The 21,379-nt window shown below is 42.0% G+C and overlaps 1 protein-coding gene across 1 annotated transcript; it reads left to right on the plus strand.

Moving 5' to 3' along the window:
• The first annotated feature begins 559 nt into the window (after nt 1–559).
• Nucleotides 560–5,475, plus strand: lto1 (LTO1 maturation factor of ABCE1). The gene is made up of 5 exons (XM_006804167.2): nt 560–642; nt 706–811; nt 894–964; nt 2,500–2,617; nt 2,987–5,475. Exons 1-5 carry the CDS (start codon nt 584–586, stop codon nt 3,056–3,058), a joined length of 426 nt encoding a protein of 141 aa, XP_006804230.2. The 5' UTR covers nt 560–583; the 3' UTR covers nt 3,059–5,475.
• Nucleotides 5,476–21,379: the final 15,904 nt, after the last annotated feature.

Genomic DNA, 21,379 nt, shown 5'->3' on the forward strand with positions numbered 1-21,379 from the left:
CTCTCACGGTGTGTTCACATACAAGGCTGTTTCATAAAAGGGTCCATGTGAACCATCGGGTTTAGAGACCCTCTTTTCAACCGGGGATGCTACAGATGTTGATTAGGAGCTGGGTGAGACGATGGCAGTAACTGTTGGTCATTTTCTATTGTGAAAGACAAAAGGATTCAAACTTTATTACAGGACTTAAACCCCATGTAAGAACATGTAAGTTCTCCCCAGTAGTAGTAAATGAAAAGAACAACTTTTATAAAAACACTTAAGGTTACTCACCAACACACAAAACATCTTTGCTAAATTAGGCTAAATTAGAAGCAGCGAATTAAACTAAAAACAGCCATTTGGGAGCTTTCAGATGTAAGATTTGGCTCTTTTGTGGGAGCTGAATCTTTGAAAGGAGCGAAAACAGGCTGCTGAGAAACTGCTTTATTGATTTCTATGCGTTTGTCGAAGCAAAAAATCTAATCAAATAAAATCATACCGTCTGAGAACACTTCCCCTCCTACCCTGGCGGTGGCACTGCCGCCGGGTTCAGAGTTCAGTCAGATAACAACTTCCGGCGAGTTAGCCGGAAGTTGGAGCAATGGCCGACGTGAGAATGGACGACGACCTGTTTGATAGCATTGTGTTTGCAGAAGAAAGGTGGGTTTCTGAATAGATGTTGCTTCCTGTACCAGTCCGAAGCTCAGTCTCGTTGTTTCGCAGGTTCCGAGATGAAGGCTACCGGGAAGGTTTTAAGAGGGGGACCCGCCGAGGGCTTCAGGACGGCCGCAGACACGGAGCGATTCACGGGGCCCGGCTGTCCTGCGAGGTGAGGACACAACCCGTAACTGCGTGATTCAACGTGAAGCTCCGGGTGCTCAGAGAGCTTTACTGTCTGTTGTCTCTGACAGATGTCCTTCTATTACGGCTTTGCGACCACGTGGAAATGTGTCCTCCGAAACAACGTCGATGGCAAATCAAGGTAGGACCGTAAACACGATTCTCCTGTCGTTCCCCACAGCTTCACCACAGCTCAGCTAGTACAGGCTCCGTGTATCAGGCTCTCCATCTGTGAAAGCTCTGTGATCGCCATGTTGATCCCGGATAACACAGCACTGTGATGAAGGGCAGGTTACAGAGTGTATCAGGCTCCCAGCATTGTTTGTCTGTGATGCTGCTGTGAGTGTTCATGCTGTTTTGTTCCAGAGGCAGTGTGGCAAATGTCAACGCTGGACTCAAATATCCCTAGAAAATACAAAATGCAGTTGTTACAGGAAAAAGCCAAACCTACATGGCCCTATGTGGAAAATGATTCCTCCTAAACTTAAAAGCAGGTTTTGCCAGTTTGCAATGAATCATTTGCAGCATGACTGGCAGTGAGTATGGCACGCTGCTGTAGAATGAACAGCCTGTTTAAAGTCGTGGCAAAGCATCTTAATCTAAGTCCACATTTTGACTGGGCCACTCCAAAACAGTTGTGTTTTTTCCTGGAACCATCCAGTGGTGGACGTGCTGCTGTGTTTGGCATTATTTGGCGTTGTCCTTCAGGATTTTCTGGTAGAGAACAGAGTTCAGGCCTCGATTTTTATCCAGGTCCTAAAGCAGCCCCAGCCTGCCACACTACCAACACCATGTTTGACTCGTGTTCTTTTTATGAAATGAAATGAAATGAAATCAATTTATTTATATAGCACTTTTCACAGGATAAAAACCACAAAGTGCTTCACAGTAATATAAAACAGAAATACATAAAATACATTAATAATAAAACACAGCACAAATCTAATTAAAAGCCAATCTAAATAAATGAGTCTTAAGCTGCTTTTTAAAAGAATAAATACAATCAAGGCAACGTAATGATGGAGGGAGAGCATCCCACAGCCTGGGGGCCACCGCTCTAAAAGATCTATCTCCTCTGGTCTTAAAACGAGTTCGTGGGACTACCAACAGCCTTTGATTAGAAGATCTCAGGCTGCGAGAGGGAGCGTGGGGTTCTAAAAGATCAGAAATGTAAGCAGGGGCATCACAAGACAAAGCTTTAAAAGTCAGTACCAAGATTTTAAAATGAATTCTAAAATGTACTGGAAGCCAGTGTAATGAGCGTAACACTGGTGTAATGTGCTCTCTTTTTCGTGTCTTAGTTAAAAGCCTTGCAGCAGCATGCTGGACTAACTGGAGACGGTCAAGATTCCTTTTGCTCAAACAAAGAAAAAGACTGTTACAATAATCTAAGCGAGAAGAAATAAAAGCATGAATAACCATTTCTAACTCAGATTTAGACAGCAAAGTTCGCAGTTTGGAGATGTTTCTTAGCTGAAAAAGGCAGTTCCTAATTAACTGGCGAGAGTGTTGTTCTATGGACATGGCAGAATCCTCATTTACAAACTGCATTTTGTATTTATTTTAAGTATTTACTGCTCCACTCCTTAGGAAAGAAGTTATTTGTTTACCTGTCATCACTCTTAGCTGGAGTGTATGGAAATGTTACAGCTGTCAATCCAACTTGTGTGCCATCAGGAAGCGTTTGAAAGCACTGGACGCCCTCCTTGGATTGATCCAAAGCTGTTCTCTTGATAATCCGCAGTCTCAGAAGCTACAGGATGACATGGAGAAGCTGCGAGCTAAGTTCAGACAGGTACGTGATTTCTTGTTTTAATCGCAGCGGAACAAAGGTTTTTGTGGAGCCAGTGACATGAAATGAAATCAGACTTTAGCTACTGTCACTCACTGGTCTGTGGACGACCGTTTTAAAGCCGTGAGTCTGAGATGTTGGTTGTTCTGTATTTGGACAAAAAAAGAGTTTTTTTGCAGCTAGCCTGGCTAGCTGCAGTTTGCTGAGCAGTTACACTGTGCAGCACAGGTCTTGGTTAATTAAAGACACCTCTGCTGTAGTTTCTCCGGCTGTCTCCTCGTCTCCCTCTGTGTGTACAGCAGATGAGGCTACAGCGTCACCGATTCAGTGTTTTCCATTCTTCTTCACTGCTTTTTTGTCGTTCCTGTGCAGGTCTGCTCTATGCTCAGTGTCCCAGCTGACTTCAAGGATTACATCAGCGTGGCTGAAGGCACTTCGTTCTAAGTCTGTCTGGATGCTGAACCAGAGCCGACCCAGCGCCCAGACACAAGGTGGAAGCTGATCTGATGTCAGCAGATATGGTGTGCAGTGGATTCATATGCTGGGAGTGTGAGACGGCGACAATCAGACAAGAATTGTGTGATCTTTGATGATCTAGATAAGTCTGAGGAAAATGTGCTGTCACTACAGAGCCAGAAACAGGAGTTTGAGTGATTGATGGAGTGATTTCCTACAAATTGATTTATTGCAGTTTTTTAGTCGACTACAGAACTAAACATCAGGACAGTAAGGCAGTGAAAGCTGTGTCCTTAAACATGTAACATTAGATTTGATGAAATAAATAAGATTCTTTCAATGGTTGCTCTAAGCCCGACCTTCCCAAAGTGTGCGACATGTCCTGCTTGTGAAGAAGTTGTGTAGCAGTATAATGCAGTTGTTTCTGTCATGTAGCAGTCTCCCCTTTAAAATTGTACTCTGATCCTTTTACGCGGTATGAAAAGGGGGGAAAAAACGCTTGGACACTGCTAGCACGGCGCCCACAGAATCGCAAAGCAGGAGATGAAGCATCGCTGAATATGTTTCCAAACCAACTTCATTCTAAGCCAAAGACTAGAAAATATGGTGAAGCAAATCTTCCCTTTGGCTTCACCTGCACACGTGCTGAGGTAGGTCTCCCTGCAGGATTTCCCTGTCGGGAGCAGCGCTGGGCTGTTCAGATCAAACAGGATCCCACAGCCGTTTATGTTTTTGAACCCATTTCGCACAGAGAGGCATTTTTTGAAAAATGTATTGATGCAATGTTGAATATTATTACACAGGAAAAAACAACTACACGTAAAATAATCACAGCTTGACGCCTCTGCCTTTGTAAATGGAGGGACAGTAACTGCGTCTAAAACCTGCAGACAGTCAGATTAACAGGATTTTGTCTCTATCATTCTGCAATTCATCTCATGTAAACAATAACGTGGCCACAGCGTGACGTGAATAAAGACACATACCTTTGACGTTGTGATGAACTCTGTATTCCTCGTCCACATGTAAACGCAAAAAAGGAGTTTAAAAAAATCTCAGTTTTCAGTGATTCAAACGCCGTTTACGTGGACGAAACAGCTGCGTTTTCAAAAACACCCGTGTAGGTGTGGACGCAGCATAAAAGAGTTAGTAGTTTATTTTATTACTGCCTGTAATTTATTGCAGATTACTTGTATTTGCTTAATTGTTCACTAAATGTTTGAGGTGTGAAATAAACAGCGATGGAGCAAAATATGGCTGTGTGGTTGGAGGATGTGTTCGTGCGTGCATGGTTGATGAAGGTGATAAAGTCCATTAAGGTTTTGAGGATGCAACATTCTGTTGAGGAAATCGGATGAATTCACAGATAAATTGTACATCAGTGTTAAGATCAGCTTGACCTTCAGTGTGTTTTAATAACTGTTCTTACAGTTTTTGGACCACGGCTGAATGAAAGCGCCCGCTGCAGCGTGTCGCTGTCAGCAGCTGCACGCTGCAGCGGTTTAGAAAGAGGAACATGGAGGGTCTGTTACTGCAGTAAATACAGTGGAACCCCGACTTACGAAGACCCCATTTAACGAAAAATTCACGTTACGAAGGCACTTAACGGCAATATTTCTGCCCGTGTTACAGCAAAATACCCGCGTAACGAAATCCGCTGGCTCTGATTGGCTGAGCCCAGAATTCCCACAATGCCTTCCGAATCATGTGACAACCCCTTGGCTTTCGTACTTGCTCTTCGCCGTTCCACTTGAACGACGTATTGTTGCAGTTAGCAGTTAGCCTGTCGTTAACTCAAAAGGCGCAATGGCTGCTTCGACCTACGAAAATCTTCGATTACGAAAGAGCCTCGGGAGCAAATTAGTTTTGTAAGTCAGGGTTCCACTGGACTGTGGTTTATGACTGAATGACTTTTGAACTGAAATTAATCTTGAGGTGAGTTGATTTGCCTTTTTACCGTCACTAAAAGTGAAACACTAAATGCATGAAGCCTAACTTGCATCATGGCTCTCAGAAGCTGACACAGATGTAACGCCGTCTGTGCATTTAAGAAATAAGTGCTTCAAGTTTTAAAAACATGTTTAGCGCCTCTTTTCTGTTCGTATGGGACATTCTGTGTTGACAGGATGGCGCCGGGCTCAATAGTATAAATTAGCCTTTATACATTTAGTGTTTCATTGTCTTATAATAGTAATCTGATATGTTTTTGTTAAAGCAGCAAGCAACAGATTAGACATTTACAGAAACATGACAATTAGGTTAAAAACCTAAGGACAGGCGTGTGTGTGTGGGTGGGGGGGTTTAAAACTGTGTGATGTGTGAGAATTAGTGCTGTGTAAGTGTGAGGAGGCTGCTCCATCAAAATGCACCAAAACAGTAACTGAAATAAATGCACATTCTCACTATATCTGTGTCTTTCTGTTTGTTTGTGGTAAGTCTTGTTTAAGTGGTGATAATTATTCTGAATTTCAGGAGCAGTACCACAGCTCACACTCTCCCCCCGTCGGTCCTCTGTCTATCTGTGCCTCATGCACTAAAACCCACTGCTCTCATTGGTTCCTCACAGTGTTACTGGAGGCCAAGGTAACGCCATCCAGAGGAAGAATCTGGTTAGACACCATATTTCTAACATTTTCAGCGCCGAGTACAATAACCTCAGACCTAGATGACCTCTAAAGCAGGAATTTAGAAGTCATTCATGTCTTTAAGACGTTCCTGCAGTTTAACTAATTGCTAAGTGTTACCTGTCTTCATTGGTAGAAGTTGGGTGTCATCTGCATAGCAGTGTAAATGTATGCTGTGCCTTCTGATGATGCTGCCTAAGGAAGCATGTATAATGTAAACAGAATTGGTCCTAGCATGGATCAACCTTCCTATGTGAAGATGAACAACTTGGAGTCTGTTATTGGGAGGTATGATTTAAACCAATGCAGTGCAGTACCTTTAATACATATAGTATGCTCTAATGGTCTAAAGTGACGGCTTTTTAAGTAATTGTTTAACTACAGCCAGCTCGAAGGCCTGCGCTGTGTAGCACACTGAGACAGGTTGATCATATTTAAGCTTGAAGCATTAATTAATGGCAGGAGTTCTTTGAACAGTTTGTAGGAATGGGGTCAAAAAGGTACATTTTACTGAAATTACTGAAGTTAACTCAGAAACATCAATTAGAGAGTCTAAATAAATAACAGTGGTATTAAAGTAAAAAGTTAATGAAGTGATTACTAGCTAACATTAAAGGAATGATTGGCTCAACAGAGCTACAGTTCTGAAGAGAAACCTGGTGTTGTTCCTATTTTCTTCAATCAATGATGAATATTAAGATTTTCTAGCTTTACGGAGGGCTTTTTAAAAAAAATATAAAGTAGTAAGCTACTTAGCTCCAGGCTAATTGATGATCTTCTAAATTAGTGAAACCCCGTTTCTGCTGGTGCACATTAAATAGTGACAACAGGAAGAGTGCCACAATCTCCACTAAACAGGCTGCCATGAGTCAGAGTCTGCAGGAGTGACGCGAGGTAGAGTCGCTGCATTGAACTCCCACCTGCACACCTACTCTAGTTACTCTTGAATGATTTGGCATTATCCTCATTACATCAGCTGCACACTGCACAGAGGCCCAGAGTTCCTATAGATGTCAAAAATATCTGGAAATGTTTTTCTTTGGGAAATAAGACTGAAGACTACCTAAACAAACTGATTTTTAGTTTTACATCATTACACACTCAGCGCACTCTACAGCCTGGTAACATGGAGACTTTAAATTGTTACATTTAAGAAAACAGCAGCAGACGGTTTCATAGACGTGTAATTGGTTACTTTCATGTAATAACAGGACCCAGAGTCCACATTATTATCAACAGATATGTTCACTCTGGGGGAAAACGAGTGAAGTCAGGACCAAGCTGGGCTTTTGAGAAACTTCTTTCATCACCGCTGTCCTGGACCAGATGTCCTGCTGACCCCCTGAGAGAGACATTATTTTAGAAACATCAGGAAACTGTAGCTCATCACAGGAATCCAGAAGGAATCCCAATCTTCACCAGCAGCTCTTCTTCAGGTCCATCACTACAGCCCACTGCAGAAGCTGGACAAACCCAGCACTTTATGAACACTGTGGCATCAGAAGGACTCACATCAGTCTCAGATAAAGCTAAAGATAATGATGTTATTCAGTCTTGTGGAAAGTTCTTCCACAAGTTCTTCCATCTAGTTTTATTTACTGCTATCATAAAAATCTACGTATCCTGTCATATTCACGCAGCCGACACCAGTTATATGGACGTGTAATCGCTTTGACTGTTTGACAGCTAGAAGCACACCATATAGTAGTTTAGCCTTTGTACTTTTTTCATCAGCTAATTTTGGAGTTACTGCAAATTTATTCCAATATTTTAAAATGTATTCAGCAGAGTGAACACAGAGGAAGATTTGTCTGTTGTCACTGGGTGATGCTGAGGGCAGCTCCTGTAATCAAAAAGACAGAAGAATCAATGTGAAGTTTATCCCTCAAAGCATGAAGAAAGTCTGAGCCTTACGTGTCTTCACACACTTTAGGATCTGTACAGGATCTTTGAGACATTGGTGCTTTTTAAATGAAGATCTGCAAAGATGAGATGGAGCAGGTTTCCTGTTCAGTCGTGTTGCTGCATCACGGTTACAGGCAGAGACAAACATATGGCGACATTATCAGTGCTGCTGTCTGAGCTCTGGACAACATATATTAATGCTTCGCATCATTTCTTTCAAATGAAGAAAGCTGTACAGAGTACTGCACATGTAAATGTGTGACGAATATCCCATTAAGAATAATTCAGATTAATTTTGAAATAAAATATTTGAAACAAACTCACTAAAACTACAGAACTCTAAAGAGTCAGTCCTGGAAAATAAAACCCTCTCGCCACATCCTTCAGCTCATCTGGAGAAGTATCTCGCCTTTTCCACCTAGCCAATAGATGTAATCTCTCCCGCATGTCCCAGGTGTATGCTGGGGCCTAGGAAACTAAGAGAAAGCTTTTATTCTTCTCAGTTTTGCTGGGAATTGCTTCTTCATTCATGATTCATTCAAATCTTAAGTGTGACCTGCATCCACACTATCTCTCTGCTGAGTTTTGTCTCAATGTGCTGCAAAGTTCCTGATAAGTTAAAGGACAAGTCAGGTCAAATTCAATGCGATATATTCCATATGACTATGGAGCTGGCTTCCAGTAGTCTAATTCCTTGGAATTATTAGTCTGCCTGCCTATCTATCTATCGGTTCTCGTTCTCTCACTCGCGATCAGCTGATTTCATTTTGTGAGGAGGAAAATAGTGGCACAGTCTGCAGCGTTGATATGGACCAGGGGCGAATCTAAGATCAGAGCTTTGGGGGTGCTGAGCACCCAGAGAGCTGCCCAGCCAGGCAAGATAAACTGTACTCGTCACGATGAGACGTCTTCCCCGTCTCTGTCAGTCCCTGCATCCTTAAATGTCTCCAGTTGTCCCGAGTTACCTGTGACTGTCTCCTTGGTGCATTTAAATCCCTGTTCCTCCCTGTCCTCATCGTCTGTTGTCTTCTAGTGATGGGATTTCTGGCTCTTTTTAGAGAGCCAGCTCTTTCGGCTCCGAACCGGCTCTTCAGGTTGTTTTGTTGCTTTAATTAATTTATTATTAACAATAATATAAAATGATGCACAAAAGGAATTACTAACGTAAATAAAGTGGTTTTATTTATATATGTTTATATATAAATATATGCGGTGGCCCCTGGAGACAAAACACGTACAAACTCCAAAACACATTTCTAGCGTTAACTGAACTTCCAAAACAGAGCTACCTAGATCACTTAAATTACACAATTGAAAGCATGTGTGTATTGTTTGTGTATTTATACACAGGCACTCATATTTATTCAAATAATTTAAAAAAAAGTTCATTTACCTGTTACTACCACACACCAAATCCGGTCGTTGGTACTTGCCGGCTTGTGTAGCCACCAGGTAACAAAAGCTCAACACTGCGCCCAGCATCCTGGAGCACTTCTGTTGTGTTTTGTACGTGTTTTGAGTTTTTACGTGTTTTGGAGTTTTTCCGTGCTTCAGGGTTTGTACGTGCTTCAGGGTTTGTACGTGATTTGAAGTTTGTATGTGCTTTGTCTGTAGGGGCCACCGTAAATAAACTTTTATTTATTCACTCCACATAAAATGTAATAAATAAAACATATAATACAAAAATCAACTATTCACATTTCAACTTTTAACTATTTAAATTTTCAGCTTTTTCCTTTTAAACAAATTTAAAGTGAAACAACACAAAACACTGCAAACCACAACACAATTAAATATAAATTAAAATATGAAAACAAAAAGAAGATGCATATTCTCTGTCATATGGGCCCGCATGAATAAACTTTCTGAATCCTTTATCATCAACTGAAAATAGTTGTGGATGATTACTATACCTTTCTAATGTGACGTTGCTGTCCCTGGCTCTCTTTCTCTGTCTCTCCCCCCGCTCTGTTCCTGTGCTACTAAGTGTAACTACCGCCCCTCCCCCCTCTGCCCAGCGTAAAGCACATGGCTCACGTGCGGAGTGAAGCGAAAAAAAAGTGCGAGAGAGAGAGAGAGAGAGAGAGGCTGAGAGAAAGAAAAAAAAACCCCACGTGACGGCTCGCGTCGTTCACGTCAAAGACCCGGCTCTAAGAGCCATTTCGTTCACGAACGACCCATCACTATTTTCTTCGTCTCCGTTATCAGTCATCATAATTTTACCATCTCTGTGCAAGTCTGCAAATTTCTTTATTAAATCATAAGATTCTTAAATTCATCAAGTCTCTCTGTGCCTGGGTCCTCGTCACAAAACATGACATCACTGTACATTTTAACACAATTTAATCCCCACATTTGTGAAAGAAAAGCAAAACACTTTTTAAAAGTCTGTAACAAAACCATCAAATCTGATAAAGGTTATTTATCAGATCTGATGTAACTGTGGGGGGCAGCATAGGGTGAGTTTTGGGGGCTGTGAGGTAAGGAAGAAGGCCGTGGAGGTTGAGCAGGTCAAGGTTACTCACAACACAAGTTATGCTGAGGCAGTCAGGAGGGTTCAGAGGGGTGGAGATGGTCCGGGAAAAGATCAGACAGGGTTAACCCCGGAAGCTGTTAGTGTGCATGGGACTTACCCAGGTTTGACCATGGAGAAGTTGATTTTGTTCATTGCGTATGTCATAAACTGTTCAGACCAAGTGAAGCATAAGACAGAGAAAATCAAAATAATAGTGAAGGGCAGAGAGGTTTTTCGGGATTAAAGACATATCCTGGGATTAAAGACATATCCTGGGAGAACATAAATAAAAGACTTGGAGGGGAAGGATCAGGGGAGGGGACATTTTGATTGTTTTACTGTGGAATGCTAGAAGTTTGATTGCTAATGGTCAAGAGTTTAAAGGATTTGTTGAAAAATGCAAAGAGAAACCAGATATAATCTGTGTAAAGGAGTCATGGCTGAAGCCTAATTTGGATTTTGTTATCAAAGGATATGATGGGGTTCGGAGGGATAGGAAGGAGGGTAATGGGGGAGGTTGTGTAACTTTTGTGAAACGAGGCGTTCAACATAGAGTGGTAGCTATTGGTAAGCAGTTAGAGTATATAGTATTGGAAATTTGGGGGGGACTTGGGAGCATTAGAGTGGTAAACCTTTATAATCCAGGTGGCAAGCTAATGGAAGTGGCGGACTGGATACTTAAGGGGGAAAGTGATTTGGTGTGGGGACTTTAATGCTCACAGTTCTTTATGGGGCTATAGTTGTGATCGGAATGGGGAAGTGATTGAGGAGTTGTTGGATTTGAAGAATTATGTGTGTTTGAACGATGGGAGTGGTACTAGGGTTGATGTTAGAACAGGGATTGAATCGGCTATTGATCTAACTGGTTCATTGGCAGGCTTATGTTCATGGGAGGTAATGAAACTTACAACAATAGGGAGTGATCATTATCCTATAAAGATTGCAGTGAGGCTGAGCGTTGAGAGACAGGTTACTGGGGGAGTGAAGAGATGGTGTTTTAGTGAGGCTAAGTGGGATGTCTTTAAAGTACTCAGTGAACAGGAATTTCAAAAGGTTGATATGAATGTAGGGGTGGATGATTTAAATGACTCAATTTGTAAAGCCATATTAGTGGCAGGGTGATCAAGAGAAAAGGGGGTAGTGGGAAAAGGAAGATGGTGCCATGGTGGACAACGGAGTGTAATAAGGTGATTAAAGGTCGTAATAAGGCTTTTAAGAAATTGAAGGGTAATCTTAGCTATCAGAATCTTGTTGAATTTAAGCAGTTGCAAGCCAAGGTAAGAAGAACGATTAAAAGTGCAAAGAGGGACTTCTGGAGGGGGTTTTGTAATTGTCAGTGGGGAGGGAGACAAAAATTCATAGTGTATGGGCAATGATTAGGAGGATGAATGGTTTAAAAAGGGATTATGGTTATCCAATCTTGAAGGACGACGAGGTAACAGCAGTGAAGGATGAAGAAAAGGCTAACATGTTGGCAAAAGCGTTCGTTGAAATCCATAGCACAGGGAATGTTAGTGACGAAGGGCGTAGAGGGAACGAGAAGGACAATTATGGAGAATAGAGCTTTGTTGGATATGGTGGAGGATACGGATGATCTTTTGAATATACCTTTTAATAAATCAGAGTTACATCGAGTGCTCCGAAGTTGACACAGCCTGGGAAAGATCAGGTGTGCTATATTATGTTGGATCATCTGAGCGAGTCAGCCAAAGAGAAGTTAGTGGGGTTGTATAATAGGGTTTGCGAGGGTGGGAAGCTGCCACAAAGCTGGAAAGAGGCTGTGGTGGTGCCTATATGTAAGCCAGGGAGGGAAGGTACCAAGCCAGGTAATTATAGACCGATAGCTTTAACATCACATATTTGTAAATTTATGGAGAGTATGATTAATGAGAGATTAATGTATTATGTAGAAAGCAGAGGGTTTCTATCTAAATATCAAAGTGGATTTAGAAGGGGGCGAAGTACTATGGATCCAGTATTGTGTTTCGAGCATGAAATTAGGAGGGCTCAAATTAATAAAGAGTGTGTGGTGGCAGTGTTTTTCGATTTAGAGAAGGCTTACGATATGTTGTGGAGGAAAGGTTTGTTGATTAAAATCCGTAAATTGGGTATTACGGGGCGGATGTATAGGTGGATTTTAGAATTTCTAAAGGGTAGGCAGATACAAGTGAGGATTGGAAAGACTTTTTCGGAGAGGTTTTCTGTAGAGAACGGGACTCCTCAGGGGAGCATAGTGAGTCCTTTGTTATTTTCTATAATGATTAATGATGTGTTTAATGACATAGAGGGTGGGGTGGGATGTTCACTCATGGAGGAGAGGGAGGAATGTTGGTTTTATTGTAAAGAAGTTACAGGAAGCGGTTGGTAAAGTGGAAGAATGGTCGTATAGATGGGGATTCAAGTTTTCAGTTGAGAAGACTAACGGTGTGTTCACACCGAACGCGATAGACGCGAACAGAGCGCCAGGTTTACATGTAAAGTCAATGGAAAAGCGTCATCACGCCTCAAAATATGCAATTTTGAGGCGCGATGGATTTTTCTTGGACACGTATCGAGGTGCGAATGTGCACGGGTCACATTAGGGGCGTTTTCGTTCGCGTCTATCGCGTTTGGTGTGAACACACCGTTAGACAATGTTTTTTACAAGGAAGAAGGTTATAGAGGAAATTAAGCTGAAGCTATATGGCATAGGATTAGAAAGAGTGAGGAAATTTAAGTTTCTGGGGTTGTGGTTTGATGAGAGGTTGACTTGGGGTGCACGCGTTCAGGATAAGTGTAAAAAAGTTTTGAACATTTTGAGGTGTTTGGTTGGGAAGGATTGGGGAGCGGATAGGGAGTCGCTGAGGGCCATATACACTGGATTGGTAAGGTCAACGTTAGATTATGGTTGTGTGGCATATAATTCGGCAGCAGACACTTCTCTTAGCAAGCTAGATTTGATTCAGTATCAGGTGTTGAGACTTTGTGCAGGGGCATTTAGGACGACTCCCACTGTAGCCTCTCAGGTGGAGATGGGGGAAATGCTACTAGGGTTGAGGAGGGAACAGCTTACATTGACATATTGGGCAAATTTACAGGGTCAGGGGACGGATCACCCTTCATTAGATGTACTTAGACCTTGCTGGGAGAAGGGCAGGAGGGAGTTAAAGAGCTTTGGATGGGTGGTGGGGGGAAGAGCTAGGGAACTTAAATTGGACCACTTAGACATATGTCGGCGAGTGCCGAGGCCTGCAATCCCTCCATGGATACTTCCTGAAGCAGCTGTAGATTTTTCTTTGTTGCGCCAGAAGAGTAAGGACGGGGCAGGCAGTCTAGACTCTAATATAGTTCAGGGTTTCATAGATCAGTATTATGGGTATGTGCAGGTATATACGGATGCTTCAAAGAATCCAGCTAGTCAAGTGGGGGTGGCAGTGGTAATTCCGGACTTTATGGTAAAAATTGGGAAGAGTATTAATAATGGATTGTCTGTGTTTACAGGAGAAATGATAGTGATTCTATTAGCAGTGCTTCAGCCACCAGAGAATCCCCCGTCACCCTGCCCTCTCCTCCCTGTGCCGCAAGCAGCAGGCGCACCTCGCAAACGGAAGGCGCCCTTACTCCCAGCAAATGGGCGATAGAAAACCGATCGGTACCTATGATATCGCCCAAATGCGCTGGCATGATGTCGGGGCAGCATGAGTACGAGCAATTTTTTTTTCTTCAGTTTTTAAACGCTTACATACACACGCAGTTACTGTTCCTCCATTTACAAAGGCAGAGGCGTCACGGTGTAATTATTTTACGTGTAGTTGTTTTTTTTCCTGTGTAATAATCTTCAACATTGCTATCAATACATTTTTCAAAAAATGCCTCTCTGTGCAAAATGGGTTCAAAAACATAAACAACTGTGGGATCCTGTTTGTCTGTGATTTGAACCGACAAATCGCTGCAGGATCAGCCTGATGTTATTTGCATCCCGCTGTAACTTTACTGTATAAAGAGCAAACATCTCCAAAATGTCAGGAGTAGTTAGTCATTACAACAAGTGTTTGTGAACTAAAAATCAAGAATGTGGGATCCTGTTTGATTTGAAGAGCCCAGCGCTGCTCCTGACGCAGGGAAACCAATCCTGCAGGGAGACCTACCTCTGCACTTGTGCAGGTGAAGCCAAAGAGAAGATTTGCTTCATCATATTTTCTAGTCTTTGTCTCAGAATGAAGTTGGTTTGGAAACATATTCAGCGATGCTTCATCTCCTACTTTGCGTTTCTGTGGGCGCCCCGTGCTAGCAGTGTCCAAGCGGTTGTTTTCCCCCCCTTTTCATACCGCGCCCCCTGCAATGGCTCTGGCCCCCCCCAGGGGGCGGGCCCCACACTTTGGGAAGGTCTGGCATAAAAGGAGCAGAGTACAATTTTAATGGGGAGACTGCTACAGGACAGAAACAACTGCATTATACTGCTACACAACTTCGACACTTCACAAGCAGAACATGCTAACGCCAAGCTAGCCAAGCACCCAGAGTGATGTTCACGCTGCATGAATGCTGGAGTACTGTTCTATGCTGTGGTGTGCTGGGGGAGCAGCACAGCAAAGAAGGACTCATCCAGGCTGGAAAAACTGATCAGGAAGGCTGGCTCTGTGGTCGGCATGAAGCTGGACACTCTGGTGTCAGTGGCAGAGAAGAGGACACTAAAGAAACTGCTGGACATTATGGACAATGCTGGGCATCCTCTGCACACGGCCATAAACAACCAGAAGAGTCTGTTCAGTGACAGGTTGCTTCTCCCAAAGACAAGAACCAACAGACTTAAAAACTCCTTTGTCCCACACGCCATCAGACTGTTTAACTCCTCACTGGAGGGGAGAGGGAGGGGAGACAGGAGGACAAAGGAGGGGGGAACAACCAAGCTGTAGTGCCTCTTCTCTTCACTGTGCAATTACCTTTTGTGCAATACTTTTGTTAATAATCAGCGGTGCAATAGACCTCAATACTTTAAATGTGCAATTCACTTGTATTTTTATTTTTATTTTTATTTTTATTCCTATTTATTCTATTTATCCCCTTTGTATATTTTATCTATATATGTCTTTGTATTTATATATGTGTGTGTGTATATATATATATATATATAATATTCTTAACTCTGTAACTTCTGTCGGTGCTGTGCTTTTTGGAAAACAAATTTCCCAGAGGAACCCACCCGAGGGATTAATAAAGTTTTATCTTATCTCTTATCTTATCTTAATGCTGCCCCCAGCCCAAGTGAGCCGTCATTTGTCACGCAGTGTCTCACTGGTGTCAATGTGTAGTCACTTGTGTTATTATTGTTGCGTTATTTGTTGCAATTTAGGGTCTGTGAGCACAAGCTGAGGCTTTTACTTGGGACGTAACCGTGACCTAGAGGCTTCTCTAACATTTAATGGTCATGAAATATGTCAAACGTTTGGAATATTATGTGTCTTAATATATGTTGTGTTTTATTTATTATATGGGGAAAATTCCTGTCAGCCCTGTGCTGAGGGCGCTGTGATCATCCATCTGTCCTTTTCTAATAAACCCAAATTTCAAGAACACCTTTAGCTCTGTTCAGTTCAGCCACAGGGGTGGCTGTAGCTCAGGTGGTAGAGCAGGTCATCTACTGATCGGAAGGTTGGTGGTTCGATCCCTGGCTTCCCCAGTCTGCATGCCAAATATCCTTGGGCAAGATACTAACCCCAAATTGCTCTCCGATGCATCCATCGGAGTATGAATGTGTGTGTGAATGTTGCTTAGAAAGCACTTAGAAAAATGTGCTTGTGTGAATGGGTGTGAATGGGTTAATGTACAAGTTGTGTACAGCGCTTTGAGTGCTCAGAAGAGTAGAAAAGCGCTATATAAGAACCAGTCCATTTACCATTCATATAGCACCAGTTAACAGTCAACAATTATTGCCTCTTTTCACTTTATAATATATATTATAATATATATTTCACTTTATAAAGTAGTCACTTTATAAAGTAGTCACGGTAGGTGTAATTCTAGCTAATGTCATATTCTTGGATTTGTTGATTTTGGTTCTCTTTATTGTTGAGTGCCTGTGTTATACTTATAGTTCCTACTCTTTTGTTTTCTGTCACTGTGCCTTCCCTTTGTTCCATGGTTAGTTACTCTTGTCTCCGTGTTTCTGGTTCCCTAGTCTGTCTCCATGTCTCAATTTGTCTCATGTCTCAATCAGTAGACATAGTTTTGATGGACAAGCAGAGGAAGTCGGCTGTAGTGATAGATGTAGCCATACCAAATGATAGCAACATAAGGAAGAAGGAATGCAAGGAGCTTAAGAAATACCAAGGGGCGAGAGAGGAACTTGAGAAGATGTGCAGGGTAAAGGCAACAGTTGTCCTCGTGGTAATCAGAGCCCTCGGGGCAGTGACCCCCAACTGGGTGAGTGGCTCCAGCACATCCCAGGAACAACATCTGAGATCTCTGTCCAGAATAGGGCAGTCCTAGGAACAGCAAAGATACTAATTTACTAATTTATCCCTTAGTCTCCAAAGTCGGGAATTGGGTCCTGCCTTGCCTGCAAAACCTGACAAAACAATGCAACCCGAGATGGACCCAACAGATTCACATTTTAATTAGAACTTCAATAACACAAATTTGTATCAAAATCTTTATTAAATCAAGATCAAAACTCAGAAATCACCTTAACCATGAATAACACCAAATGAATAACACCAATACTGTGCTTGACATTCTTCCATCTCGCACAGCTAAGGACTGTTTTGATGTAACTGAACCTAGTATCCTATTTCTTATGAACTTTTCCTTGCCCTCAGGCTGTGTTCCTTCGGCCTTTAAGCATGCTGTAGTCCACCCGATCCTTAAAAAAAGAAACTCTGACTGTTATGACCTTTCAAACTACAGACCGGTCTCTAAGCTCTCGTTCTTGTCCAAGATCCTGGTAAGAGTAGTTCTCTCCCAGCTCCAGGCGTACGTGGACACAAACAATATTGGTGAGAAATTTCAATCTGCCTTTAAACCATTGCATAGCCAGGAAACAGCGTTGGTTAGAGTTCTTGATGATATTCTTGTAATCACTGATACTGGACGCTCTATGGTCCTAGTTTTATTGATTTTTGATATGGTGGACCATAACATTTTATTATAAGACTTGAGCACACTGTGGGTATTAGAGGCACTGCCCTCGACTGGTTTAAATCATACCTCGCTGATAGATCCTTATCAGTTAACTTGGGCACCTTCTCCTCTTCCTCCGGTCTGTTGTGGTGTACCTCAAGGATCAGTTTTAGGCCCTGTTCTCTTCTCGTTGTATTTGCTCCCTCTAGGCGCGATCTTTGAAAAATACAACATCGCCTTCCACTGTTACGCCGATGACATACAGATCTATTTTGACCTTACTGACGACCTTACTGTGTCCCTGCACTACTTTCAAGAATGCATGTGTGAGGTCAAGGAATGGTTCCTGAGTATTTCCCTCATTTTGAATGATAAGAAGACTGAGATTGTTGTGTTCAACAGTAAAATCCCTCGTGCCCAACTCGGTGCTGCCCTGGGTTCCTTTGCTAGCTCTTCCTGTGACTATGTCAGTAACTTAGATGAACTGCTGGATAGCTCGCTCAAACTCGATAAGCAAGGGTCTGCTGTAGTGAGATCGAGCTTCCACCAACTGCGCCTTATCTCTAAGGCCGGCATTATGTTCCACATGAGGACCTGGAGAAGCTTCTTCACGCTTTTGTGACCTCCAGGTTGGATTATTGTAACTCCTTGTACTACGGTCTCCCCTCTTCTCTTCTTCTTACACTGCAAACAGTCCAAAATGCAGCAGCCCGCCTCTTGACTGGTACCAGGAAATTTTGCCCTATTACTTCTGTTCTAGCTAGCTTGCATTGGCTGCCCATAAAGTACCGTCTTCAATTTAAAAGATTACTCCTTACGTTCAAAACTATTAATAAATTAACGCTGAGTTATCTTAGTGAACTTCTCAGGCCACATACTCCTGCTAGAACACTCAGATCTGCCACTCAACTACTTCTGACCCAACCCAGATCTCGGCTGAAGTCTCAGGGTGACCGTGCGTTTGCTCTGGCTGCCCCGGGACTGTGGAATAACCTTCCTCTCGACCTCTCGACCATCTGATTCTATTGCACTGTTTAAATCACAACTAAAAACCCACTTATTCAGTCTTGCCTTTCCCTCTAGTTAACATTTCTTTTATGATTTTATATCATGCACTTTTATGCTCATTTAATTCCTTGTTTGTTCTGTATCTGCTGCTTTCCTGTGTATCAGTGACAGCTATTTGCCTGCATACTTAGTACTTGCTTTGGTCCTATTTCTATTATCTTCCTTTTATTCTCTATGTTACTTGTTAAGCACCTTGGCATACCCTTGGTTTTAAGTGTGCTTTATAAATAAAGTTTATTATTATTATTATTATTATTATTATTATTATTATTATTATTATTAATAATAATATTATTGTTGTTGTTGTTGTTGTTGTTGTTTTTATATTATATTATTAACCACACTGGTATCTGAGTTAGGTTCAACTAGTGCCCTGTTACAGTCAGTGGAAGCATTAAGCTCCACACCACCCACCTCGGTGGCATTATATGAATTAGACATGTGCAATTACCCTGCTTTGGCATATAGACAGGTAGTGTGGTCATCGTGGGTCCCACTGAAAACAAAGAACTTAGAACATAACAGTTAGCATAGGTATGGTTCATATGCAAAGTAATCATACAGAGTAGACCCTTTTGATTCCTAAACCATCAAGTTCTCTCTCAGTAAGACAGCAATAGCAAATGCTGTGATGTTCAGTAACAGTTTGGAAACATCTGTGAGACAGTCCTGTTACTATAATGTGCACAAACGGAGCTATGAATGACTGAGCATTACAACAAGATCAGACCTAATAAATTGGCTAATGTTGAACAGAAATGCCCTTTATTCACTGTACCAAAGGTCATCTGTATCAAAATACACTATCAAAACTGAAATTCACTTATTTTAAAATAAAATCATAGATCTTTCATTTCAAAAAGAAAAAACAAATGAAAATAGGATTTATGCATTTCCTACACTAATACGGCACAATTTTAAGCAAAATAATGTTCAGTTAGAGGGGTATTGCTCGAGTCACTGTCCACTGTTACTATCCTAGGATTTAACCCTCTAACATTTGCATGCTGTTCAATTGCAAATGCAGCAAAACATCAGAAACATGTTCTTTGAAGGTTGTTCCAGCTGCCATGTTGCTCTTTTCAATCCCATAGTTCAGACCTTCCCAAAGTGTGGGGCCCGCTCCCTAGGGGGGGCGCTGAGCCATTGCAGGGGGGGCACGGCATGAAAAGGGAAAAAACAAAACAACGCTTGGACACTGCTAGCATGGGGCGCCCACACAAACGCAAAGCAGGAGATGAAGCATCGCTGAATATGTTTCCAAACCAACTTCATTTTAAGACAAAGACTAGAAAATATGGTGAAGCAAATCTTCCCTTTGGCTTCACCTGCACAAGTGCAGAGGTAGGTCTCCCTGCAGGTTTTCCCTGCGTCGGGAGCAGCGCTGGGCTGTTTAAATCAAACAGGATCCACAGCTGTTTATGTTTTTAAACCCATTTTGCACAGAGAGACATTTTTTGAAAAATGTATTGATATCAATGTTGAATATTATTACACAGGAAAACAACTACATGTAAAATAATCACAGCGTGACGCCTCTGCCTTTGTAAATGGAGGGACAGTAACTGCGTGTAAAACCTGCAGACAGTCAGATTAACAGTGCTTTGTCTCTATCATTCTGCAATTCATCTCATGTCAACAATAACGTGGCCACAGCGTGACGTGAAAAAGGCACATACCTTTGACGTTGTGTGATGAACTCTGTATTCCTCGTCCACACGTACACGCAAAAAAGGAGTTTTAAAAATCTCAGTTTTCGGTGATTCGAAACGCCGTTTACGTGGACGAAACAGCTGCGTGTTCAAAAATACCCGTGTAGGTGCGGACGCAGCGTAAAAGAGTTTTATTACTACCTGTAATTTATTGCAGATTACTTGTATTTGTTTAATTGTTTAGTAAATGTTTGAGGTGTGAAATAAACGCAATGGAGCAAAATATGGGCGTGTGTGGTGCGAGGGGGGGGCGAATATTTTTCTTGTAAAACAAAGGGGGACCCAGCAAAAAAAGTTTGGGAACCACTGCCATAGTTGATGTTTGACTGCATCAAAATGCTGGAGTCTTTGTTTTTTCTTGAATATTGCTGATTTTTTCCCCATGTTGTTCAGTCTTTAAGTGTAGTTCATCAGTACTTGTCATTCTCCCTCCTTTTTCTGAAACAGGTCTGCCTTTAAAATGCCACCTTTTTCAGAAACATCCAACTAATATATTTCAGCTAAATCACAAGGGGAAAGAATTGCAACTTGAGTTGGGGCTTGTGAAGAGATCTTCTTCCTTGCAGGGAATTGCTTCCTCCCACTGTGATCCCGCTTGAGGTTGTCCTGTCCAGTGCTGGGTGTCTCTTCATGCTTTTGGACACTCTCTCCACCAATATCCTACTTCTCCACAATTATTATAGATAGTAAACATCTTCGTTAAGGCTAGAGAGCTCCCTGATTTCTTTCGGGTCCATATTCCTTGTCATGATATTTGCTGTCGATGCGCTCGTTTGGAGGCAGCCCCCACATTGCTGGTTGGTTTGGCTGCTTGTACTGCCTGCTGTATTTCAGCCTTCAGATCCCTAGATGCTACCAATATTTATCCAGACCTTGCCTTTGTGTTGGCGGCTTCCATGTTCTTCTCTGCAACCTGACGTTTCAGCATCTCTTCTGTCAATTTTTCGATTTCCTTGCAATGTTGATCCTGTCTTTGACACATCTACAGTCTTTGGATTGCTTCTACCAACAGTTGTTTCAATTGGTCAGTTTCCCTCTGTTTAACTACTAAAAACTCCTGGAGTTGCTTTAATGTAGTTTCTTCATCTTTTCTCTTTAGCTGAGGTGCGGCCTCTGCAGCTGCTGGTCCAGTCTAAGTTTCTTTTACACTCTGTGTTGGATGATTCTGCATCTCCGCTTCTTTCAACATCTGGTACTTGAAAAACTCTTCGAGCGGTCTCATATTTCTGGGACCATAAATGCCATTTTACTTTCTTATTTATGTCTGACTATTGTGGTTCAAATTCCCAGCTTACTTTTAATTTGTTTTGTCTTGATGTTACAATCAATCTAAATATACCCTGTATATTTTGTTGTTTATGTATTTATTTTGTTTGTAGTTACTTAC

Source organism: Neolamprologus brichardi, chromosome 1, assembly GCF_056152115.1.
Source record: "Neolamprologus brichardi isolate AB-2024 chromosome 1, ASM5615211v1, whole genome shotgun sequence".
NCBI lineage: Eukaryota > Metazoa > Chordata > Actinopteri > Cichliformes > Cichlidae > Neolamprologus > Neolamprologus brichardi.